This window comes from Fukomys damarensis, unplaced genomic scaffold (genome assembly GCF_012274545.1).
Source record: "Fukomys damarensis isolate Sample0158 unplaced genomic scaffold, DMR_v1.0_HiC HiC_scaffold_17, whole genome shotgun sequence".
NCBI classification, from domain to species: domain Eukaryota; kingdom Metazoa; phylum Chordata; class Mammalia; order Rodentia; family Bathyergidae; genus Fukomys; species Fukomys damarensis.
In genome coordinates, this window is record NW_022900929.1 from 17,609,789 (window position 1) to 17,636,243 (window position 26,455).

At 48.4% G+C, this 26,455-nt stretch overlaps 2 protein-coding genes across 5 annotated transcripts in view; both read right to left on the bottom strand.

Moving 5' to 3' along the window:
- The window catches only part of Dtx2 (deltex E3 ubiquitin ligase 2), a 41,655-nt gene extending 37,986 nt beyond the window's left edge, over positions 1-3,669 (bottom strand). The window contains exon 1 of one of the 4 annotated variants that reach the window (XM_010618967.3): positions 3,536-3,669. The gene's annotated coding sequence lies outside the window, so the exon portion shown is untranslated. Of the gene's footprint in view, positions 1-3,314; positions 3,401-3,535 lie in introns of those variants that run through there. The other 3 variants (XM_010618968.3, XM_010618970.3, XM_010618969.3) reach the window with 3 other exon arrangements.
- A 14,541-nt stretch (positions 3,670-18,210) lies between these two features.
- Zp3 (zona pellucida glycoprotein 3) lies at positions 18,211-24,089 on the bottom strand. Its single transcript, XM_010618971.2, has 8 exons — positions 23,747-24,089; positions 22,338-22,456; positions 21,930-22,033; positions 21,678-21,855; positions 21,464-21,581; positions 19,156-19,247; positions 18,876-19,018; positions 18,211-18,425 (listed from the first exon to the last, which is right to left on the bottom strand). The coding sequence occupies exons 1-8, from the start codon at positions 24,059-24,061 to the stop codon at positions 18,211-18,213; spliced, it is 1,284 nt and encodes a 427-aa protein (XP_010617273.1). The 5' UTR covers positions 24,062-24,089.
- Positions 24,090-26,455: the final 2,366 nt, after the last annotated feature.

Sequence of the window (26,455 nt, forward strand, 5' to 3'; positions counted from 1 at the left end):
CCCCAACCTTTCTGCCCACAGCCCCGCAGCTGCCAGGGCCTGCTCCCTTCTCTCCTGTGCATCTCGAGCCTCAGAACATCTGGACCTCCATACCCCTGCATTGGTGCACACTCCCTCCCAGGTTGCTCCAACTCCCATCTCTCCTAGTCGCCTTCAGACACAGGTGGCAAGACTATGCTTCAAATTCAAGGCTAGGTAAATGGTCTACCACTGAGCTACAGTTCCAGCCTGTGCCCAGGCCTAATTTAAATAACACCTCTATGCCATGATGGAACCAAAATTCCTCTTAACTTCCACAGCATTCTGTCTGTCCTTCAAAGCTCTTTATGTCCATTTTCTCTTTTTGTTTTGTTTATGGTGGTAGTGAGAAATGAACCCAGGACCTTGTACATGCTAGATGAGTATAAAGTCCACTACCGAAATATACCCCCCATTTTATTTTAAATTTTATTTTGAGGTAGGATCTTGCAAAACTGCTCGGGATGGCCTCAAACTTCCTATCCACCTTCCTCCACCTGCTGAGCACCTGGATTCTAGGCATGTGCCACAGTGATCAGCTGTTTTTCTCCTCACCTAGACTAGGAACAATTGAGGGCAAAAGCACTCATCCACCCCGCTCTGCTACCGGAAGCTGGTATGGCACAGATATCACAAAGAGAATAATCCAACCTAATCCATTCCACTTGCCAGCCATCAAGCTCCTTTAAGATGCCTTTTATGTAATTTTGCTAAAATCCTCCTGCTCCCCAGACCCTTGTTATCTACTTTGGGTTGCTGTACCAGAATACCTGATGCAAGGTAATTTATAAAGTAAAGAAACTTATATGGCTTATGATCCTGATGGCTAGAGGGTCCAAAGAACATGGCATCCCAGCCCTGAGGTGACACCACATGGCAGCAAAGTGGCCAAGCATGTGGGTTGACCTCCCCTTTATATCAACCAGCTCTCTGGAGAACTAATTCACTCTTGGGAGACCTAATCCACTCTACCAACCAGCATTAAAGCCCTTCATCAGAGCAGAGGCCCGTGACCTAATTATCTTCCATTAGGCCCCACAGTTCTCCCTCACTCTTGCCCTCCCTCTTTTCAATACTGTAATAGGGATTGCACCCAGGGAACACAGCTATTTACTTAGCCTTTAAAAAATTTTTCAAACAGAGTCTTGCTAAATTGCCTATGCTGGCCTTGAACTTGCGATCTTGCTGTCTAGGCCTCCAGAGTAGGTAGGATTCTAACCATATACCACCAAGCCTAATCTCTCTCTCTCTCTATGTAGTTGAGATTAACCTGGAATTCACAATGTAGTCCAGGCTGGTCTCGAACTCACAGCGATCCTCCTGTCTCAGCCTCCCAGGTGCTGGGATTACAGGCATGTGCCACCACGCCCAGCCTTCGAGCCTAACCTCTTAAAGGTTCCACACCTCACCACCATCACTGGGGACCAAGCTTCCAGCATTTGAGCCACAGCACTGGGAGACAAGCTGCAGCACTGGTGTGGCACCCCAAATCCTCTACTTTGTCCTCTGCCCACCATTCCAGGCTCCTCTCCCCCAAACCCACTCTTGCTGCTCTAGCCAGATCTATTTACAGTGGTCCAGCTCTGTCCCAATAGCTTCATTACTTTGCAAATGTTCCTCTGCGCCAAGCTTTCTCCTGACTTTCTCTCTCTTTTTTTGGGGGGGAGGCAGTACTAGGCCTCGAACTCAGAGTGGTCCTCCTGCCTCAGTCTTCCAAGTGCCAGGATTACACTATGACACTGGCCCTACCTAGCTCTGCAATCTCCTCCCAAAAGAGGAAGACTGCCCTGTGATTCCCCCAGCTCCACACACATCGCACTGACAACATTGACTGCGATGCATCTGTCTTCCCACCACCATAAGTTCCCGGAAGATGGGAGATTTTGTCTGGCACCCAGTTGATGTCTGTGCAACCAAAGAAAGGGAATTTCCAGTTCAAATGCAGAAATCATGACTTGCGTCCTCCATCCCATAAAGCATGTCTTAAAGTGCGAAGCATCCTCTAAAACTGGTTAGGCAGGAGAAGCTGTTGGCGAGAAGCCACTAGAATTTATTTGCCACAGCTGGCAATCAACAATCAACTCCCAGGGCTCGCTTTCATCCTGGAGACCTCGGATGCCACCGTCCCAAGAGCCTACCTTCCCTACTGAAAGCCACACTGAGAAGGCAGCAAGGTAAACTCCCTGTGGTTCTCACCTTGTCTCTCCAGAGAGCTGGCAACAAACCATTCCCTCCAATGCAGACATCAGATCCTTAAGAGGAATAACTTGTTTAAATTCCCATCTTGATATGAAACGCAAACAAAAACCCCACAAATCTGAAGGGCTTGCTGACTCAGCAACACAAATCCCAAGGCACCTTTGCCAACAAGAAGATGATCAGGTTTTAAATTGAGAAACAGCAAGCAGTGAGTGAAAACGAGTGCACAGATGTTGGATCCGTGTGCTGTGGCTGGGGACTGGAAATTACCAGATTTATTTTCCAACACCCTGGGCAGAGCAGAAGGTATGATAGTCTTTCTCAGCCCACTCAACAATCAGGGGGGTGCATAAAACAATTGTAGCTTTTCCCAGAAAGGCCTAAAAGGATTTCAGAGGCCAGACCGCAGCGTAGGAATCCTGTAAATCAACACACCAGAGAGGGTAAAAATCTGGCCAAGGTCACGCAGCAAATGAACAAAAGGCCTAGTTACCTAGACAACTCAAGCCAGCCCTGGTTCTGCTACCAGAAAATATACTTTATAAAATTGAGGGGCTGGGGATTTAGCTCAGTGGTGCTGTTGCCTGTCTTGCAAGCGCAAGGTCCTGAGTTTGATCCCTGGTACCAAAAAAAAAAAAAAAAGTGAGCTAAAATTGAGAGGCATGAGGATGGCATTCCGAAATACTCCGAGTTTCTTAAAAGTTCACGCCTCTGTGCACATCCTATTTCCAACGCTTGTGGCACTTAGGGAAGTGAAGCCAGCGCTGGAGGTCGGCAGCTGGCTCAGAAAGATGAATAAAAATTCGCTTCAGTATTTCGCACCCCTCCAAGTGACCCAGGACCTCAGACAGTAGGAGCTTCCGGGAAGGCGGACCCCATTGAAAGTAGAGAAGTAGAGTTGGGAGGCAAACTCTTCCAAAGTACAGACCCCGCCGAGCGAGTCCACCTGGACGCAGACCGGAACGGAACCCCGCCAGGGAGCGCGGTGACAATATTCTGACACCCCAGGTCCTGTGAGACTCAAACTCTGAGGTCCCTCTCCCCTGGCGACTCCATCAGAACCCTCCCCGAGACTCCCGCTTCCACTGCACCCTGACCTGTTCGCAGTCCTTGGTGCCCCCCGCGCCGACTCCCAGGCGCAGGACCTCGGGCCAGTTCTCCCCGTCCCCCGGGACCCTGGGGCTGCCCTCCCGCCCGGCCCAGCCCTCCCTCCCCTTCCTCGCCCCCTTCCGGTCCCAGCTAGGTTCGGTGTCCCCTCGCTGCCCCTTGCCTCAGAACTCTAGCCCTGGCGACGAACAGGTGGCCTGACCCCTCTCACCGAGACTAAGGAGGCTGAAAGAACAGGCTGAGGGTAATACCGCGCTCGGGCTGCAGCTCTGGTCCGGCTTGAGTAGAGCTCCGGCAGCTTCTCCGACTCCAAGCGGGAGACGCAGCCGGAGTGAAACTCAGCGTCGCAGCTTCCGAGCGCTGTGCTGCGCATGTCCTGGCAGCGGGGCCTTCTGGGAACTGTAGTTCCTGTGGTGGGGGCGGGGCAAGGTCCTGACGAGGCCGATCGTAAGGCGCACCAACTCAGGTGTACCAGGGATGATCGAAATATACGGTAAATGTTCATGTTTTTAAAAGTTTCTTACAGTAAAAGATACCTTGCCATGAATCCCTTTCAAAACACTCCCCTTCAAACACACCCGTCGTTCTTGATACTTTCTGAAGTTGTTCTAAAAACCCTCTTTTGTGTCATTATCAGGTGTTATCAAAATAGTAATGCAGGGGCTGGGGATTTAGCACAGTGGTTCTGCCACTAGCCTCGCAAAGCGCAAGGACCCAAATTAGATTCCCGGTTAAAAAAAAAAAAAAATGGTAATGCTGCTGCCCAGCACCATCCAAGGGAAAGGCAGGCTCACAAAAAACGTCACAATGTGTCTTCATCTACTATATTCACCCGATCTGGTTACCGTGTGACTGTTAGCTTTTCGCTAGTCAAAATGACCATAAAAACAATATATATTTTGAATCAATTCAGGACACAGCAACTAAAGACACAAAAAAGCACTTCCAGGGCAGTTTCATGAAGTGACAAGAACGGTGGGGTAAGAATGATGGGGTATAAGTGAAGTTATTTTGACAAGAATTAATGGCAATGTGTCTTTTACTGTAATAAAATTTTCTAAATTTAAACATTTGCTGTATTGTTGGGTTATAGCTCATATCTAGTCTTCTTTAGCCTATTTGCTCATTTATGTCTGAATTAATAGCTCACTTTGTTTTTAATTTTATTATATACAAATATTTTAGCCAGGCATTGTGGTGCAGCCCTGTAATTCCAGCACTTGGGAGGCTGAGAGAGGAGGATTGGCAAGAGTTGGAGGCCAGCCTGGGCTACATAGTGAGTAGTTCAGAGCCAGTCTGAACTACAAAGGAAGACTCTGCCTCAAAAAAAAATTTTTTTTAAACAACATTTTTTTTAAAAGTTTGGAGCTAGGCATGGTGGAACATACTTGTAATTCCAGCACTTAGGAAGTTGAGGGAGGATGATCAGTAGTTTGAGGCCAGCATGGGCTACATAACAAGTTCAAGGCCAGCCTGAACTACATTAGTGAGATCTTATCTCAAACAAGCAAAAAGAAAGAAAAAAAGAAGAGAAATTCTGTGATTAAACACAGACAGAAAAGGAAGAAAGGACAAGAGAATGGAAGGAAAAATGGAAACAAAGCTTTTGTAAATAAGGAGAGAAAGAGGAGTTGAGTTGAAGGGGAATGGGAAAAGGAGCCCGATATATCAAGTACAGGTACAGATTCCCTATGATGAGTGTTACCATTATGTATATCTAAAATGTATCAATAAGGTTTTGCTTTAAAAAAACAAAAAACGCGGAGCCAGGTGCGATGGCGCACGCCTATAATCCCAGCACTCGGGAGGCTGAGGCAGGAGGATCGCTGTGAGTTCAAGCCCAGCCTGGGCTACATAGTGAGTTCCAGGTCATTCTCAACTACCTAGTGAGACCCTGTCTCAAAAACAAAAACAAAACAAAACAAAACAAAACAAAACAAAAACTCTGCTTGATTAGGGTAGAGGGCAAATGAAGGGGGTGAGGAAGGAGAAAATGATAAGGGCGTGGCAGGCTAGGAGTATGAGAAAGCTGAGCAAGGTCAGGATGGATTTTGGTCCATGCAGGGAATATGGGCAATTGGAGCTAAGGGACAGACATAAGCTGGGGAATGACAGTCAGCAATGAATGTCAGAATGCTCAGATTTGAAGGAAAGGGACAAGGAGGGAGGAGACCAAGTAACACACCTGTGTAATCCCAGCCCTCTGGAAAGTTGAGGCAGGGACATCTGAAGTTCCAGCTGAGATGTAGCTCAAGGCAAAGACTCTGTTCAATTCTCAGAAAGAGAAAGAGAAAGAGAGAGAGAGAGAGAGAGAGAGAGAGAGAGAGGGTGGCCAGAGAATGGCAAATCAGGAGGTACTTGGGAGGATAAGGCAGAAAGATGGCAAGTTAGAGCCAAGCCTGGGCAATTTAACAACTTAGTGAGACCCCATCTCAAAATAAAAAATAAAAAGGGCTGGGGAATGCAAGTTGCACTTGGCCATGTGTGTGTGTGTGTGTGCACTCGCAATGGACACTGGCCACCTGTGACTTCCGAGGATTGAAAGATTTTTTTTACTTCTTTGTACTTTCCCTACATTACTTGAGTATGACCCCCTGAAAGCGTTCCATTTTTAGAATCTAAAAAGACAGACTATTTTTATTTGGGTAAAATAGAGTTCTGGTGTGAAAAGAAGCAAAATAGGGCAGCAGTGAAAGCGAATGGGGGGCACATTTTTTTTTTTGATGGGAGATCACCGGCTGGGCTGTGTTCTGAGGCCATAGCAGGATGCCGTGGGGTACCTGGAAAAGAGGGACGTGGGATCAGCCAATTGCAAACTGAACTTTAATACACATCAAGGGCAAGGAAAGGACTGACCTGCCCAGCAGGAGGGTGCTGGTTAAATTACCCTGGAACTCCAGGAAGCCCTCACAAAGAATGAGGAAGACTCCCTACCCCCAGGGATCCATTAGAACAGGTGGCCAAAATCTATTGTTAGGTAAAGAAAAAGAGAATTTTCAGAACAAAGGGTAATACAATACAATCTATTTGTATGTGACCCTTCCCCATCCCCCAACAGTGGAACCCAAGGTCTGGAACTGAGCTCCACCCAACCTCAGTACTTTTAGTTTTTGAGACAGTCTCCATAAATTGCTGAGGCTGGCTTTGAACTTGTTTTTGGAGTAGCTGAGATTAAAGGTGTGCTCTACCAAACCTGCCTCATCTTGCGGTTGTGTGTGGTAGTGGTGACTGAACCCAGGAGCGCTCGACCACAGACCTACATCCTCTACCCTTTTTTTAATTTTGCGTGTGTGTGTTTTCAGATATGGTGTAGGCCAGGCTGGCCTCGAACTCACAGTGATCCTCCTGCCTCAACCTGCTGAGTGCCTGAATGCTGGGATTACAGGTGTGTACTACTATGCCCAGCTTTTATTTTGATTTTGAAACCAGGTCTCACTTCTTTGCCCAGGCTGGCCTCAAACTAGCCATCTTTCTGCCTCAGCCTCCAGAATAGCTGGGATGACAGGCTTGGACCTCATTCCCAGCTCCTCTTTTTGTTGATTTTTTTTGGTATGGGAATTGAACTCAGGACCTTGTACTTGCAAGGCAGTTGGCAGAACCACTGAGCTAAATCCCTGGCCTGCTCCTCTTTTGTTTTTAATCCCTTAAAGACAATTCAGGCCACCTGCCAGAGGACCTGCCAGTGCTCCTAAACAACTGAGAATGACAGGGTCCAAAACACAATGTGACTGTTAGCCATACAGAGTGGTGTTGACAGAGTAACTGATTAAGTGGGATGCAGTTAGATAAGAGGGATACTTCTTTCTTTCTTTTTCTTTTGTGGTACTGGGGATCAAACTCAGGACCTTGTGCTTGCAAGGCAGGTGTAGTGCCACAGAGCTAAATCCCTGGTCCCATCAGGGACATTTCTAATGTTCTGAAGTATAGGCAGGTGTAGTGGCACCCCTCAGGAGGTTGAGGCAGGAAGATTGACACAAGTTTAAGGAAAACTGGGCTTCATAGTGTGGGAGTGCATAACTTTGTAATCTTAAATCCTAGTCTCAACTGTGATGTAAATTAATAGGTGAACATTTAGTAGTTCTGGGTAAATAGATAAAGATTGTTTCACTCCTTGTGTGCCCAGAAGAAATGTTTTGAAAACCTTGACATTCTGTAAGCATCTTGAGTATAGACCCCCACCCTGCCTGTGCCCTTATAAAAAGGATCTCAGCCCCTGAGCTGCTTGGCTCTGGGAGTTGCCGTGGCTAGACTAGTAATGGTCTGTTCCCTTTCCAACATGTCCAGCGTGTTCTTCCCAGGTGAATCTCGTGACTGTCGAACTCTTCGGAGTGGCAGAATCTAGCTCCTCAGAGTGGTAGTAAGGCACTTGGTCTTACATTTTGAAAGCCCTCAGTGGCTATTGAGCTCCTTGGAGTGGTAGTAAGGCCTTAGATCTTACAATAGTAATTTCAAGGCCAACCTGAACTGCATGGTAAGACTCTGTCTCAAAAGGGGCGGGTAGAGCTGGCTGTGGTGGTGCACCCCTATAATCCCAGCACTTGGGAGGCTGAGGCAGGAGGATCGCTGTGAGTTTAAGACCAGCCTGGGCTACATAGTGAGTTCCAGATCCGTCTCAACTACATAATGAGACCCTGTCTCAAAAAACCAAACAAAGAAACAAAAAAAACAGGGTGATTATAGTTGCTAACAATTAACTGTACAATTAAAAATAGCTAGTAAAGGGCTGGGGATCTAGCTCAATGGTGCTGCCACCTGTCTCACAAGTGCAAGGTCCCAAGTTCGATCCCTGGCACCAAAAAAAAGCTAGTAAAAAGGATATTGAATGTTCTCAGCATTAAGAAATGGTAAATGCTAGGGTGATGGAGTGCTAATTACTCTGATCTGATCATCATATGTTGTATACAGAGTGAAATGTCACACTACTCATAAATATGTACAATTATATATCAACTGAAAATAAAAAGGTTGTGGGGAGAAAAAAGCAGCAAGTGGGGATGTAGCTTAGGGGTAGAGCACCAAGGGTTGTCGCAAGCCGCGACGTCAGGATCCTGCCAGCAGGTCCTAAACCTAAAAGGATGAGGACAGAGAGACGGGAGGCACCTTTCTTCTCAAGTTCCCTGCTTGCTTTATTACAGAACCTCTTCCTTCTATATTCTCCAGCTGCATGGGAGCGAGGGCTGCACGGGAGCGAGAGTACCGCCCACACATCCCAGAGGGAAACAATAACCATTATGGGTTACATCTGCTAGGCAATAGATCAGACCACCAGCTGAACTGGCCCATTGCTATAGCGACGGCACGTCCACACTGCTCGGGTGAATCACAGGTCAATATGGCTGCGCTCATGTCGTGTTCCTTTACAATGCTCTCCATAAAGGGTCAATCCCTGGTACCAAAAAAAAAGTAAATAAATACAAAGCTAACTGGGTGTGGTGGTACATGCCTGTAATTCTAGTGTTCTGGGGGGCTGAGGCAGGAGGATTGCAAACTTGAGCCTAGCCCAGGTAATTTAGTGACAATGAGACCCTGTCTCAAAATAATCAAAAGGATGGGGGTGAAACTCAGTGTGAAGCCCTGGGTTCAATTCCCAGTACTGTATACACACAAAAAAAAAAGCTAAACCAGTATAATGGTGTCTGCCTACAATTGCAATCCCAGCATAGCCTGAGCTACATAGTGAGCTCAAAAACAAAACAAAACAAGCCACATGTGGTGGTACCCACATTCCTGTAATCCCAGCACTTGAGAAGCTGAGGCAGGAGGATTGCCATGAGGGCAAGTTCAGCCTTGCCTCAAAAAACAAAAAAACATGGGCTGGGTATGTAGCTCAGTGGTGCCACACCTGCCTAGCAAGCACAAGGTTCTGAGTTTGATCCCTGGTACAAAAAAAAACAAAGAAAGAAAGACAGATAAAGAGGAAGGAAGAAAGGAAGAAAAGAAAGATGCTTAAGACTGACTGTAGCTCAGTGGTAGTGTGTGTTCTTAGAATACTAAAGGCCCTAGGTTGAATTCCTAGCAATTAGAAGACAAGAAAAGAAGATACTGGAAAACAGGAAGAAACAATTTTTTGAAAGGGAGTATAGTTCAGTGGTGGAGCATTTACCTAGCATGTACAGGACCCTGATTTAATCCCTGGTGCTGAAAAAAAAAAAAGGCTTAGGCATAATGACACATGCCTACAGTCCCAGAAGTCTAAGAGGCTGAGGCAGGAGGATCACAAGTTTGAGCCCAGCCTGAGCAATTTAGTGACTTGGTAAAATGCTGTCACAGGGTTGGGGATTTACCACCTGCCTTGCAAGCACAAGGTCCTAAATTCTATTTCTGGTACCGAAAAACAAAACAAAATAAAAACACTGTCTCATTGGGCATGGTTGCACATATCTATAATCCCAGCACTCTGGAGGCTGAGGCAGGAGCATCACCACAAGTTCAAGGCCAGCCTGAACTATATAGTAAAAACTTGTCTAAAAAAGGAGAAGGGGTTAGCTCCATGGCACCACACCTGCCTCGCAAAAACAAGGTCCTCAGTCGATCCCTGGTACCAAAAACAAACAAGGAGCTGGGGGTGTAGCTTAGCACAAAGACCCTGGGTTCAATTCTCAGTGCCAAACAACAACAACAACTACTCCTTAACCTTCACTCCAGATGGCAAATCTTGTTGCCTATGAAGGTTCCTGTCCTGGAACTACCAGCTCCTAACTCACCTGGGAGCAAAAAAAAAGATCAGCACAAACCTGTGAAAAGGCAAAAGGTAGGGGCCCGGCCTCGCTGCTAAGGGGCTAGAGTGTTTTCTGATGTTTTTCTTGGAAAGGCAGAATTTTGTTGCTTAGAGCCTCAGCTAATTGGTCTCCACGTGACATGCTGGAGAGACTGGCTGATTGGAGCCCAGCTGCTTTGCTCATTATTTCTGATGAATGGCCAGCACCTGGCATCTCCTGGTGACAGTGCCCGCTCAGGACCTAGATGTGACCTGTGCCACCCTCAAAAGCACGATGGCTTTACAGCCCTGAGGAATGAGCCAGCCAGCCCCAAAGTATTAGCTTACCTAAGCCACATCCCTGCGGAACATGCCTGGAAAAGTTTGGTCCTCCTGGATGGTTTCCCATCTGCAAGTCTGAAATAACCAACTGATGATGGCTGGCAGTGAATCTGGCTGAGTAGCTGGCTACTGTTCCTGGCTGTTGATTTCCTTGTAAATTAATACTCTGGCACCCTGGCTTGCTAAATATGAGTTGCACAAGAGAAAGGGATCAATTGTGCTGCCTGGACAGCCCGGTCCCTTCCTAGTGTAAAGCCAAGGGCAAGAGGCCCCTTAGAAAAGTTAAATAATTTTTTTTCAGTACTGGGAATTGCACCCAGGGCCTTCACACTGAGCTATATCCAACAGCCGTATCTTGCTATTTATCTCTCTATTCATACACAAGATCTCACTAAATTTCCCAGGCTGGTCTCAAATTTGTGATCTTCCTACCTCAGCCTCCCAGAGTGCTGGAAGACAGGCTTATACCACTACCGCATCTGTCTCTTAAATACAGTGGACCCTTGGCTTACAAATTTAATCAGTTCCTTAGAGCTGGTTGTAACTCAAGTCAGTTGTAAGTCAATACAGCTGAGATCTGGATGTTTACCTGGGTACATGCTATAGAGGTACAAGAGGCAGATGAATCTTCCATCAACCTAATTAACCCAAGTTGGTCCTGTGTAAAGCTGGTTGTCACTCAAGGGTCCAAAGTTACAACTGGGCCTGACATATGAGCAACTTAGGTTACGACTGGAATTTTAGTTTTAACTTATGAACAAAATATTGAGTTATGACCCGAATGCTGGCCGCTGTGCTTCCAGATGGTCTCAGATACAGATTTTGTTTTTTTGGTACCATGGATCAGACTCAGGACTTTGCACTTGCAAGGCAGGTGATCGCACCACTGAGCTAAATCCCTGGCCCTCAGATACAGATTTAACCTTTAATGAATTTTGGAAAAATCATTACAACATCCTTTCCTGTGTGGGGTTAATTGAGAAATCCTGGGCCAATGTCTCTCCGAGGACACTGAGGTTTGCCTGGCTACAGGAGAGAGGTCTTGAAAGCTGTGTAGAGGAGCCTAAGCCTTCAATTGACTAAATTGAGTTGCAGTGAACGAATTGATTTCTTAAGTCAAGGGTCCATTTAAAATGTATACAAGGGCATTGTGTTTTATTCCTGTTTTACTTTTTTTTTTGGTACCAGGGATCAAACTCAGGACCTTGCGCTTGTGAGTCAGGCAGTGGCACCACTGAGCTAAATCCCCAGCCCTCCTGTTTTACTTTTTTGGGGGGGCGGGTACCTGGGATCGAACTCAGGTCCTTGCCCTTGTGAGGCAGGTGGCAGCACCACTGAGCTAAATCCCTGGCTCCTGTTTTACTTTTTGAGACAAGGTTTCACTATATAGTTCAGGGTGGCCTTGAACTCACTAGTAGTCCTCAAATTTGAGGCCAGCCTCCTGTCTCAGCCTCTGAACTATTGGTGTGTTACACCTCACCCAATTTAATCTTTTTGTATTATGTTGTTTCCTTCTTCCTGCTCAAGCCACTTTATAAGGACCAACTAACTATTCTGAGCCAAAGGGGTGCTGCCACCTGCCTTGCAAGCACAAGAGTTCAATCTCTGGTACAAACAAAACAAAGCAAAACAAAATAAATTGTTCTGCCATGGGCAGCAGAGATGAGATGCTGTCTAGTTCATGAATTGCTCATAAAAGCCAATTCAACCTTTAAAGGTGCTGTGATCTGAAATGGTGTCTCTCATAATCCCAGTACTCTCACTAAGATGCTGAGGCGAGAGGATCACAAATTGAGCTCCTACTGGGCAATTCATATCCTGGTTTAAAAAAACAAACAAAAAAAGGCTGGAGATGTAACTCATTGTGAAGGCCCTGGGTTCAATCCTCAGTGGCACTAAAGACATCCTATAGTCATACCCTGGGGCTTGGTTCCTCTGAAACTCCTCAAACTTAGCACTCAACACATTTGGACTTGATGTGAAAATTTCTTCCAGGTGTTCATTGTTGGTTTGGTACACAATGCTCAAGGTAGAACTTGTGAATGTCATGACTCAGTACCCACTACGGCCAGGTACCTGTCATTTTTGGTACTAAGTACACCTGGAGCCAGTTAAGGACAAATACTAAGGTTCCGCTGTAATTTTCCCCTTTTGGGGGAATGGTGTTTGCCAAGGATGCAACACAGGGCCTCACAAGCTAGGCAAGTGCTTGCCACTGAGCAGCATTACCACTCTGGGGTCTCCAACCGCCCCCTGAAAACTTCATTAGCTCTAGAGGCTGCATGGGATACACTGCTAAAAATATCTGGCGTGGCTGAGGATTTAGCTCAGTGGTACCGCCGCCTGCCTCAAAAGTGCAAGTTCCCAAGTTCAATCCCTGGTACAAAAAAATAAATAAAAATCTGGTAAATTTAATTAATGACTTTTGATGGAGGAGAGTGGTAAAAGATTTAAAATGAGCAAAAATGACTCCTAGCTATACTGTACCTCCCTGAGAGTCTGTGCCTTTATCATCTACTGAAGTATTCAACAACTCTGTAAATTGCAGAAAACTGATAATGCTAATTATTGTTATTAGGGTACAGGACACTACTCCAAAATAGAACTGTTAGAGGCCAAACCATAAAATACATTTTTCTTCTTTTTTTTTTTTTGAGGCAGATTCTCACTGTGTGGTCCAGACTGGCCTTGAACTCATGATCTTCCAAGGACCACTGCCCCCCTCTCCGGTTCCCTGCCTCTCCCTGATACCTAATATCAGAAGAAAAGTTAAAGGATTTGAGTTTTCTGACAGATGAAAGCTTCAGTGGGAGAGAGGGGAAGGAAGAGGTTTGAGGCTTTCTTAGGGAAGAAAAGAGGGGAAAAAAAATGTGGTCTGAGTCCATAGACGTCACCAGGTCCCGTGGATAGTGTCCGCTACCACCTGATTGACCTCTTGAATCTGCATGGTTTAGGACAGGTTCCCAGACACCCAAAATGGGAAGCCATGGCGTCAGGCAGACCGAGCTTATGCCCTTTGGTTTTGATTTACAGGACCTCGCTCAGGCCAAAGTATTTAGGACCCACAAGTGTGTGTGATTTTGGAGATTGCTTTCTCTGGTGTGACCAGAGACTGGTTCTCTCCATGGGGTCTCAGGATTGAGGTTTCCCATGCTAGTTGCATAAGAAAATTTGCTTAAGACCCTGGATGGGGCTACAGCTGTATTTTGTATCTTCCTGGTTTATGGAGAGCATTGTAAAGCAACACGACATGAGCGCAGCCATATTGACCTGTGATTCACCCGAGCAGTGTGGACGTGCCATCGCCATAGCAATGGGCTAGTTCAGCTGGTGGTCTGATCTATTGCCTAGCAGATGTAACCCATAATGGTTATTGTTTCCCTCTGGAATGTGTGGGCGGTACTCTCGCTCCCGTGCAGCCCTCGCTCCCATGCAGCTGGAGAATATAGAAGGAAGAGGTTCTGTAATAAAGCAAGCAAGGAACTTGAGAAGAAAGGTGCCTCCCGTCTCTCTGTCCTCGTCCTTTCAGGTTTAGGACTTGCTGGCAGGATCCTGATGTCGTGGCTCGCGACACTGGTTAAGCAAGATGGTCAGAGTCCCATCTAACCTGGGATGGGGTGTGGTGCTGATGCCGTCCTAAAAGTATAGCTAGTGAGACCACTATGTGTCCTACACAGCACCTCCTGATGCCTTTTCCCATTTCTGGTCAGAGGGCGCTTGTGCTGCATGATCTTTGGTGCTTTTAAAAGTAGGGGCACTAATTTTTCTAGGGCCTTAGGCAACTCTAGCTACTGAAAAGGAATCCCCAAGCTGTAGGGCAAAAGAGAAGTCGCACAAACATAAGCCCGACTGACGCATGGAGGTTTTCTTGCTCCCAGCAAAGACTTAAGATTCTCCATGTTACAACCGGGTTATCTGTTCACTGGAGTTTTCATTTCACTTGGCAAACACTCTAATGATATTAAACTGACCTGTGCCCAAGGACATGAAAACAGGGAAGAGAAGGGCTGGGGGTTTAGTTCAGTGCTTCTACCACCTGCCTCACAAGTGCAAGGTCCCAAGTTCGATCTCCAGTACCAAAAAAAAAGAAATAGGGATGAGAATAAAGTCCCAGCCCCAAAAGCCCTTCCTTCCTGGCCGACTTGCTAAAATGTTGCCAAGGGTGATAGCACCCCCCTCATAGGATTCTAGGTTCTTGTGCAGGACTAACAAAGAATTGCATGTGGCAGGCCGGGGATTTAGCTCAATTTTTCTGCCACCTGCCTCGCAAGCGCAAGGTCCCGAGTTCGATCCCCAGTACAAAAAAAAAAAGAAAGAAAAAGAAATGCATGGGCACATGACAGTAAAGAAGAATCAGCAAAGTTTAGTGAAGTGTAATTAGGCAGTGGTACAGAGTCCACCTATAGAAAGCAAATGAAAAAAAAAAAAAGAAAAGCAAATGGCACTGCTGAATGGATTAGGTTTAAGAATTTTAAACGTACCAGGTGTGGTGGCACATGCCTGTAATCCCAGGACTGGGGAGGCTGAGGCAGGAGTATTACTGCAAGTTCAAGGCCAGTCTAGGCTACGTAGTAAGTTCAAGGCCAGTCTGAACTACATAGGGAGATCTTGTTTCAAAAAAAAAAAAAATTAAGATTTTTGCATTGAATCCAGGGCACCTCCCACTGGTTCTTCAAGAGCATGACTGACAATGTGATTGACAGGGTGAGCAATCATGTCAGCTGTGTCAATTGAACATGTCCTTTCTCCCATAATTCACTGCTATAGTTGGACACATGAGATGCAGTCCATATTCATGAACTCTCAATAGGCTCCAAGTAAGGTCAGAGATGGCGAACCTTAGAGCTTTCAGTGATATGAACAGCCCACTGCAGCATATGTGCCATAGGTTCACCACCACTGCTATAGGTCACACTGGAGAATCTAGTGTGCTTGCATCCTGGTTTGGGGCTTTGGAATTTTCCAGAGGCCTTTGCTTTTATCTCTGCCTCTGGGTAGTAGGCAATAGGCCAAAAGTCAGGGGGCTGGCAAAAGCCAGGTTCAGGTGAGTGGAGAGGCATATTCCCATAGCCCCAGTTGTGCTACCTACAGTACATTATTCCCGCCTCAGGCTCCTGAGTGCTAGGTTTATAGAATGTACCTTCACTCCTCTGAATCACCACAATTTATAAAAGAAAGGCACGTCATAAAGGAAATCTAGGGCCGGGGATTTAGCCCAGTGGTTCCGGTGCCTAATTTGCAAGTGCAAGGAAGGACCCGAGTTCGCGAGTTCGATCCCTGGTACCAGAAAGAAAAAAAAAAAAAACAACATAAAGGAAATCTGTATTTTAAAGTATAGGAGGAAGACGATGGTTGCTGATAATTTTTATTACTGAGACTTTGCCACACAAGGCCACTTTTATTCACCAAACATCTCTTGCCCTCACTCTCCCTTGCATCACAGCCATCCCGCAGAAACCCAACACAACCCCCTCCCCTTTTTGTGGTACTAGGGACCAAACACAGTGTGGCTCTACCATTGAGCTACATCCCCCCAACCCTTATTTCCTTTTTAAAATTTTGAGTCAGGGTCTCACTAAATTGCCCAGGTTGGCCTCAAGCATGCAATTCTCCTGCCTCAGCCCCCTGAGGAGCTAGAATTATAGGTATGAACCACAACACCTGGCCTCTATTCCTTTCTGGCGCTCTGGTTATTACCTACACTTCAATTATCTGAACCTCCTCAGAGCCTCTTGTTATGCGGAATTTATTTTTTTGGGTATTGGGGATCAAACTCGGGCCTTGTGCTTGCAAGGAGGGTGTGGGGCTGCCAAGCTAAATCCTCGGCCCAGTTATGTGGGGGTTTTGCACATATCACATAATAAAATAGTTTTCCCCCTGTTAATCTGTTTTATGTCAATTTGATTCATTGACTAGAAAGAACCCAGAAGGGTAGAGAAAACCACTTTTTTCTTTCTTTTTTTTGGTACCAGGGATTGAACTTGGGACCTTGGGCTTGCAAGGCAGGCAGTGGCACCACTGAGCTAAATCCCCAGCTCTTTTCTATGTTCTTTTCAGTAGAGATACAATTGATTTCTGCCTCATGGATTTTCCTTTGAGCCAGTTTGGTGCTGCCATGGAAGTACACCTCCACACCCACTTTTAGCACCTTAATGAGTTAAGATCTTTGTTGGGCTGGGGATTTAGCTCAGTGGTTTTGCTGCCTGCCTTGCAAGTGCAAGGACCCAAGTTTGATCCCCAGTACAAAAACAAAACAAAACAAACTTTGACATTTTCCTCATGTGTTTGTATAATATTTTTGTTGTACTTTATCTCACATCTCACTTCCCTTTTCCCTCTGGCTGCTAGGAAGCAAAAAGTCAAGGTTTTAACCCACACAGGAAATGTTGATTAACCAAGTTTTGGCAGAGTGTAATAGGGACTGTTCCCATGACATTGTAGCATTTGGGTTAAGATCCAATGTAGGACGCTTCCCCAGATACCAGGAAGAGAGGACGCTGGGGTTACAGAAGTGAACCCTCAGCCCCTGCCACCTTCCTTTATCAGCCTCGCTGCACCAGGAGGTAGGACAGCTGGACCTCGTGACCTTACTGCCAGAGGCTATGGTGTGTGGGGGGGTGTCCCTGCCACGCTGAGGCCCATCTGGACCTAGCTGGAGCTGACATGGTCACGTCCTAGTCACGGTTCCTCCCCAGTCACTTCTGCTTTCTGCAGAGGACAGAATTCAAACGAAGGACAAATTCTGGGGACAAGTAACAGATGAGTGTTCAGGGAGGGAATGGTAGGTGCCCTGGTGTCCTGGGAGCTACATCGCCTGCAGAGAAGTTCTGTCAGAGCAGGTGCCCAACTCCAAGTGACAGTGGAAGCCAGTCCTCCCCATAACCCTAAAGAATGAGGCAGAGAGGGGAGGAGGGGGTGATGGGAGGGTAGGGACAAGGGGAAAAAATGAGAACCAAGACTTGTCACGTACAGGTACAAGATCCCAATAATGAATGTAACTGTACTGTATACCTAAAATGTACCAATAAACTCAATTAAAAAAAAAAAAGGCAGAGACAGAAGCAGTGCCCTGCAGTGACAGGAAGCTCGAAGCACCCCAGTCCTGGGGATGCCTGCTGCCCCCAAAAACACCCACCTTTGAAGTCCATGACAGGACTCCAAGCATAGGCTCAATGAGACCCACACTGGACCACCCACAGTTCCGAGGCAGAGAGCAGAGCCAAGACCACGATGCTTCTGCGGGGAGCCAATCATCTCTGGTCTTCAGGCCTCTAACAGCTGAGTGTGTAGCTTGTAGGGGGACAGGTAAGTCCCCTTGCCTCCCCCCGCAGTCCGACTTGTAGGGCCAGAGCCTCAGATTCTCTGCTGGCCTAGAAGCCAGACCAGCCAGGTCCACCTTGCTCTTGTCCTTGAGAGATTTCAAAGAGGCCAAGGTAGAAGCTAACTGTATACTTGCCACAGAGAAAAAAGGTCCATAGCACTTGGGAAGGACCTGTAGGCCAAAGGCAAGGAGATACCATACAGACTTCCCTTCACAAGCCAGTACGGCCTCTGCCACTTTCTGTTCATGCAGCCACTCCTTGTGGCCATGGTGGTACTTAGATTGTGCTACCTTCTCCACCTGCCCACCCAAACACTAGGGATCAGAGCTAGGGTCTTAGCACTGAGCTACAGGATCTCACCAAGTTCCACAGGCTGGGCTTGAACTTGTGATCCTGCCCAGCTTCCAAGAATGCTGGCACAAGCACAAACCACCATGGAGAGCTGGGTTGTGCTACTCTCACCCCAAAAGACCATTACCAACCCCAATATCCTATCGACAAACCACCAGAGTCGGCTTTCTCCTTTTATTGAGAAAGGGACACAGGGTGGGAAGCAGTGTGGCACCTCCTGGAAAGACCCAGGACAACAGCCAGGGTCAGGAAAGCCACTGCAGCCAGGCCCAAGCCTAGAACCGTGGGGGTGGGGGTGGGGGTGGGAGGGGTCTGGCCCTCCACACTGTGGTCACTAGCCCGTCCCAGGAAGATCAGTGGTCCCACGGTGACATCTGCTTCTTCTGTTACTGAAAGGAAAAGGATACCTGAAGGTCACTTTAGTCCCTAATAAGGAACTGGGTTTTTTCCTGCTTACATGAGCTGGATAAAAATTGGCTCAAAAAAAAAAAAAAAAAAAAAAAAAAAGATTGGCTCTAACAGCTGCATTTATTTTTGGTAGTTCTGGGGATTAAACCCAGGCCCCTTCACACTGAGCTATACCCAGCCATTTTACTTGAGACTGGGTCTTGCTAATTTGCTGAGGCGGGACTTGAATTTATGATCCTCTTGCCTCAGCCTCCCAGAGTGCTAGGATTATGGCCTTGTACTATCATGCTCAGAAGCACCAAAGTTTCTGCACAATGCCTGAGTACATCCCCTGAATAGCCTCAGAGCAGGACAAGGGAGTATTCACCCTAAAGTAACAGCAGGTGTCTTACAATGAGTAGTAACATCCCAGTGGCCAGCCCTTGACATACCGTGCCTGCGGTTTCGGTCCCGTGAAGTAGATCCAAATCCCTGGCTCACCCTAGGGAGCTGCCTCTGGGAATAGCCCGGACCACCACAATCTCCCTTGTCACAGCACTTACAGATGTCAGCAGTGCCTTCTACTGGGGACCAGCTGAGAAGACAGACAAGCAGCTTAGGTTTTCTTGCCTGGCCAGAAGTGGTTTATGGATGTCTACTGGGCACAAATTAGGTACAAATAGACACAAGGTATCAGTTTCCACCACAGGCAGGTGGGTGTGGTCTGCTCACCTATTAGAAGGCTTGTTGAAGGAGCAGGCTTTGTTGAGTTGGTCTGGGACTTGGTTAGCTGCAGTAACCTTCAGGCGACAGGTGATATATATCTGAAACACAGTGACCAGGCCAAGTTCTAGGGTGTGCGGATGACTTACTTGCAATACTAGGGATTGAACCCAGAGCTACATTCCCAGGTCCTTTATCTTTTTGCTTTGAGATAGGGCCTTGCTTCATTTGTCCAGGCTGAGCTCAACCTTACAATCCTGCCTCAGCTTCCCAGAATACTAGAATTACAGGTATGCACCACCAGTGATGTTAACGAGCCCGTTGTCATATAACCCGTAGCCTTTGAAATGGAAGGCAAGGAAAGCGCCCTATCTCTAAGATAGCGTAGAGGTTAGCTTGCCCCACCTCAAATAAGCAGGAAGTCTAGGTCTACATTAGACTCAGTCATCTCAAGTCTTTCCCAAAATAAGTTTTTTTAAGAGGGCTGTTAATGTAGCTCAGTGTTAAGGGCCTGAGTTTAAAGCCCCAGACAACAACAAAGTCAGCTTTCTGGCTGCTTCTGGCAGACTTTGCCGAGCTGCTGCTCCTCCGGTACATTGTCCCTTTCCACCTGTCCTGCTGCCCTTCTGAAGCCTCTGTCCCTGCTAACAAGCGCAGGCCAAGCCCCAGGCTCTGGGAACCCACGTGACCCCTCTTATCTAGCAACCGGAGCTCCCCCTGGCTGCCGATAGTTCTCCATCTGCCACACCACCCTGCCAGCCTCTAATCAGAGAGGCGACAGCCCATCTTAGTGCCCAGGGTGAGGGACATTTGGACGAGCTCTGGCTCAGTCCAGTCCTGGTCCATCCCAGGTCACCTGGTCCATCCCAGGTCAGAGGTCCCTTTGACGCTAGGAAGGGCTGTGACACCTCCCTGCTGTTCCAGAAAATTAAGGACATGCTGCCACCTACTGGCTGAAGCCACTCATGGGGCCACAGGCTTGGGCCACCACCTAGCGCCAAATGCTAGGGAAACCAGTTCTGAATTGAGGCTACATTAAATTCAGATTTTTTCCACCAGCCAGGTTATCCTGCTGGCTGCCTGTCTACATCTGTCCCATAAGAAATGCTCCCAGGTCCTTTAGAGTCCATTTTCCAAGAGGAAACCGCTTTTGTCCTTAGCACAAGAATGTGCTAGGGTGCTGTCTGTGGTGGCGAATGCCTGTAATCCCAGCATTTGGGAAGCTGAGGCAAGAGGATCTTTGCAAGTTTGAGGCCAGCCTGGACCACACAGAGAGACCCTGCCTCTATGAAAGGCTCGCTGTAGATCTGAACACAGTTGTTCCTTCTACCATGTGCCACGGTAGAGTTGGCCAAGCCACCCTCCCACCTTTGAGGGGAAACTTTTTCTTGATCAGTGCTCAGATTACTTTCCACCAATTAGCCCTGTCCTCTGGATTTTTTTATGGCACTCCTGGAGATTAAACCTGGGGCCCAGAACATGTCAGGCAAGTGCTCCACCACTCAGACATATCCTCAGCCTCGTCTTTGTTTTTTGAAACAGGGTCTCACCTTGAGCTCAAGAGGGCATCCCGCCTCAGCCTCCTAAATTCTGGGATTACAGGCACATATCCCACACCTGGCTCCTTGCCCTCTATCTTTTTTTAAAATTGATTTTACATATCTGAAGGGCTTCTATTTATTAAATTTATTTATTTGGTACTGAGGATCAAACTTGGGACCTTGCGCTTGCGAGGCAGGTGGCAGAACCAAGGAGCTAAATCTCCAGCCCTGCCCTCTAAATCTTAAAGATGCAGACACCAGCTCTTTGTGCCCCTGCTCATGATCTTGTTGGAGCCCTCATCCCTATCCTCCATCCCCACTGGGCCAACTCTACAGCCAACCTGGACTCTGTTCCAAAGGATCTTCTACCCTAGGACCCACAAGGCCACCAATCTGGAAGCCATATGTTTCTATACTGGTTCTCTTCTCTAGCCCCATTTCAAGCCAGGATCAGCTATCGATAGCTTCTTGTCTATTCTGGGGAAGGGTCTATGTAGCCCAGGCTGGCCTTGAACTCTCAGCAGTCTTCCTGCCTCAGCCTCCTGAGTAGCTGGGATTACAAGCGTGCACCACTGCACTCAGCTTCTATCCAAGTTTGTGTTGCTCATATTTGATCCTTGGAGGTGTCACTAAAACCCACAGCTGGCAAGTTTATAGTGTTTATAGTGTTATTAGCACAGAGGTAGGAGTCGTTTGCTCCAGGGGAGAGGGGAGTGTAATCTTAAGCATACCCTAGAATTCAGTCTCATTGTAGGCTATTAAGAAAACACCTTTACCGTGTTTCTGGAGTCATTAGCGAAGTAGAACATGTCTACTGTGAACCGGAGTGTGTCCGGCCTGGGTCTGGGGGCTTGGAATACAGAAGAACCGTCAAACAGCCCGTCCACGAGACAGCTGAGAGGGACAAATGCACAGCCGTGTCAGAGGCCAGGGAGGGGGCTACCAGACCATCCTGCAATGGAGGCTCCTGCAAAGGCTGCCTGGCCTCACCCGTGGAAGTCCACAATGGTGTGACGAGGGGACGCATCCTGGTCTGGTGTCGGTGTGGCCACACAGTGGTCCACGAAGAGCTGCAGCGGCAGGTGGCTGCCAGTGCGGACCTCAGCCTGCAGGTGGGCAACCTCACCCAGGTGGAAGGTGGGGGATGTCTTCTCAGTGCTCCAGTTTCCTGGGGGACACAGCCCAGTCTAGAGGCTGCCCACAGCTCCCCCAGGCTTCTCTCCCCTCTCAGCCTCCACTTACCCTCCATCAGGCGCAGGGAGAAAGCCAGCTTCTCCTCTGAGGACACTGTCATCTTGAAGGGCACCCACGTGGGCAGGATCGCCTGGCTGCTCACGTTGCCGTGCCTAGGGTAGGAGCCGCAGCTGCCCAGGGTGCTCCCACCCCATGGCAGAGTCTCTGCAGTGGGTCCCGGAGGCAGCAAGACCAAGGCAGCCAGGCCTGCAACCCTCCAGAGCAGCTCCACTTGGGAGCAGCCCACCATGCTAACCTGGAGGCCAGGCCCGGTGAGTTGTCACTGGAGACAGTGACACTGGATGCCAGAGCTTTGTTTCTAAACCGAGCTCCCATCCAGTGCGGTGGTGCATGCCCATAACCCCAGCACTCAGAGGCTGAGGTAGGAGGATCTCCTACCACTCGCCTTCCACTGACCTGGGGTAGCGACACTCGATGGGAACTTCCGCATGGTTGGTCCTCACGATGGACAGGTTTCCCACGGGCCGGGGCGTGTGCAGCAGGAAGGTGCTGTACACCAGGGCATCACTTGTCACCTGCGGCAGAGGTGAGGGACTGGCACCAGCATGATTTGTGGGAGCCCTGTAAGTATTTCAGGGCAGCCAGGCATGGTGGTACACGCCTGTAGTCCCAGCATGCTAGGAGGCTGAGGCAAGAGGACTACAACTTCAAGCTTAACCTCAGCAATTTAGCAAAACCCCGTCAACAAATAAACAAATAAAGGGCTGGGGATGGAGCTCAGTACTAAGGTCTAGATTCAGTCCCCAGGATTGCAGAAAAAGGAAGCATTAAACCATGCACAGGATCCTGAAGGACTTACAGGCCACCCACCTACAATGCCAGCCAGTGCCAGGTGATTCTCATGGTGTAAAACATCACATCTGAGAAAGGAGCCTCCAGATTGCAGTCACCTGGGACACTGATGCCAACGGCTGCCTCCCAGGCCAGCACTGATTCAGTATGGGGTGCAGCCTAGACCTCAAAAATTTTTTAAAGCCCCCCCAAATCCAGGCCCCGGGGTGCAGCAAGAACGTGGAGCTGTGTATTACACTGCTCCACTTCGGTGGGAGGCTCCTTCCTAGTGGTCCAGGCATTGAAGGTTCAGACCCGGCTCTTGGCAGGAAAAGCCCTGCCCTCACTGCCCACTCAGACCTGCCCCCCACAGCACCCAAATGAAGCCTTAAGATCTTCAAAGTGGCATCACGATGCCCCCTGTTCATACCATGTGTAGTCCAAAGCTTCAAGCTCTTACACAAGAGGGAGGCCAGGATTGTGGTGTTTTTAAACTCTAAGGATTGAAGCGGGGAGCCCTCTACCACTGAACTATGACCTCTTTTAAGACAGGTTCTGGCTAAATTACCCAAGCTGAACTCAAACTTGTGATTCTCCTGCCCCAGCCTCCCAGAATCGCAGGTGTGCAGCACCACACTCTGCTTGGGATTTCCCCACCCCTGTAGTAGTTACTTCTGGGTTTCCTGAAGCATCAGTTCTCTCTTCCCAGCAGGTTCCCAATGCCCTAGCCAGTGCCTGAGCCACTCACAGGATGGGGCATTCACAGGGTGGGCCCCTCACTCCCTTGCTGAGGACTCTGGCATTCTGTCCACGGGGGAGGAGTCAGAGTGGGGACTGCCTGTCCCGGCCCAGAAGGTACCGCCACCTCTGTACTCTGCGCCTGCCTGATTTGGGCAACTGGAGCCAGGAGCTTCCCTCTGCCCTGGGCCCTAACCCCCAGCCTCAGCTGTTTCCCCCACCCCTGCTGGGTAACCCTGCTTCCCATTTCTGGCCACATCTACATCCCCCACCCACTCCAGGGGCCCCCGCCTCACCTGAACACTGCTGCCACACTCATGCACCCCAACCTCGAACTTGACCACAGTGTCATCCATGCCTGTGGAGACCAGGGGGCGGCAGCCTTCAGGGCCCAGGGTGAGGTCGGCAGGCTGGACAAGCTTCCCCGTGCCAAAGAGATCTCTGTTGACAGTGACCACCAGCCGAGCTTCCAGACACTGCACCTGTACCGGAGAGACAGAGGGTACAGGGCGCCGGGATCCGCCCTGCAGGAGCCAGAGAGGCTGAAGGCAGCACAGCTCCATGCTCCCCAAGAGCAGCAAGCACATGAAGAACCCGTGGCTCAGCTTCATGGTGTTACAGGAGCTGTGAGGCTGACTCCTGTGGAGCAGAGGGAGGCCGCCTCCCAGCCTTCTTATAGCCCAGAGGGCAACAGCCCTTCTACAATTCCTGGGCTCATCTGGGCTCCCAGCTGCCTCCCTTTCTCAGGCAGCCAGGCCCTTGCTGCGGAAAGTGGTCCCCGGTGCAGCTTGTTGAACACGAGGCCTCTCAGCCCCCACCCAGACTGACAATCACAATCTGCTTTCTAGGTGGGAGACTCCAGGTGATTCTGATTCACATTAAAGTGCTTCGGCAGACTGATACCAGCACGGATTTCTCAACCTGTTCCTGACTCCTCCCCACAGGGACGACACATTTTTAGAGACAAATTAAAGTAATAAAAAAATAAGAATATTTAGGGCTGTAGCTTAGAGGCTGAGGCTGGAGAATTGCAGATTAGAGCCCACGCTGGGTGACTGAGCAACTTAGTGAAATTCTATCTCAAAATAAAAAAGGACTAGGGACACAGCTCAGTGCAAAGTCCTTGGGATCAATCTCCACTACCCCTCACACAATGGCATTTTATTCCTAGGGCAAAAGCTTGCACACTTGAACCATACATTTAAGTTGCCTACAATTCCCTTGGCTTTTTTTGGGGGGGGGTTAATACTCCAGTTTTCTGGTGGGAAAAATAAATAAATGGAGGGAAGCCATTGGCCACACAGTTTCATCTGGCCTGATCACCGTGGGGAAGGTGAGCAGCCAGCAGAGAGAACCAGGTCAGCGCTCAAGAGCCTAGGCTCCAAGCTCGCCTGGGTGCTCAGCCCTGGGGAAAGCTTTCCACTCGGGGTTCCTGCTCCCTGGTCCAAAGGAAGGAAGCAGCTGTGGCCTAAGGCCCTGGGGAACAGGGAGCTGGAGATCTTTCCTAAGGGGCTACCCACTGGGGAGAACCCAGTCCTGCTTATTACCCACAGCTGAGATGGCTGATTGTGCTGGAATAGAGAGGGCTGGGCTGGGTGGGGCTCACAGGGCCTCTCTGAAGCCTCCTATCCATCCTCACGCCCACCATAGAGCTGCAGAAAAAAAGATGAAAGGAACCTGGTGTTGTGACACATACTGGAATCCTAGCACTCTGGAGGCTGAGGCAGGATCACAAGTTTTGAGCCCAGCCTTGGGAACTTAGCGACTTAGGAAGACTCTGTCTCAGAATAAGAACTGAAAGAGAGCTGGGGTGTAGCTCAGTGTGAAGGCCCTGGATCTAATCCCCAGTACCTCACGTGTGTGTGTGTGTGTGTGTGTGTGTGTGTGTGTGTGTACACACAAACGAAGGGGCAAGTCTGGTGAGGTGGGGTCGAGGGTCTGTATGCATATAGGATGGGCGGTGCCTGTATTCCCCTTTTCAGGAAAGGGAACTAGAGACCCCTATAACAAACAGCATGGTCAGTCCAGTCCCTCTTACCCACTGTCCACCCTGGATTCTAAGTCTTTTACAGTTTTCCGGAGAGTGCTGCCCCCTGGTGGCAAGAATGACCAACAATACAGATGGCTGGCTAGAGTATTCTCCTTAAACATTTTAGAATGTGGATGTTGGCTTCTAAACGCTATTCCTTTCTGAAAGCAGGACCCAGGGCACCTTGGAGAAATGGCTGGTTCTGAATTAGGGCCAGGAAAGTACAAGATAAACCTGGAACCTCTTGCTATACCATCAAATGCTCAAATGATGATGTGGATGTGACTTAAAAAACTCACAGGAGCTGCAGGGGGCGGGGTGGCGTTGACCAAAAAGGAATAATTGCATTGAAATAAATGATAACAGTGGGGTTGGGTGTGTAGCTCAGTGGTAGAGTGCTTGCCTAACATGCCCAGGCCCTTGCTTGGATCCCCAGCATCTCCAAAACAACCAAACACCAAAAAGGACTTCACACACACAGAGAATGAAATGATAATCCAAGCTGCATATGGTGGTGCACACCTGTAATCCTGGCACTCTGGGAAGCAAATTCTAAACCTGCCTGGGCAATTTAATGACTCAGCAAGATCCTGTGTCTAAATAAATAAATAAATAATAAGATGGTAAATTTTATATTATGTGAGTCTTGTTTTTTCTTTCTTTGTTTTCTGAAACTGAGTCTTGCTACACAGCTCAGCCTCCCCCTTGAACTTGCTGTGTAGCCCAGGTTGGCCTTGAACTCATGAAGATCCTCCTACCTCAGCCTCCAGAGAACTGGGACTACAGGAGTGTGCCTACAGGGGTGTGCCACCACGCTTGCCTTTTTTTTTTGGTACCAGGGATTGAACTCGGGTCCTTGCGCTTGTGAAGCAGGCACCGAAACCACTGAGCTAAATCCCCAGCCCTGTTTTGTTTTGTTTTTGAGACAGGGTCTCACTATGCAGTTCAGGCTGGCCTTGAACTCACTAGGTAGCTG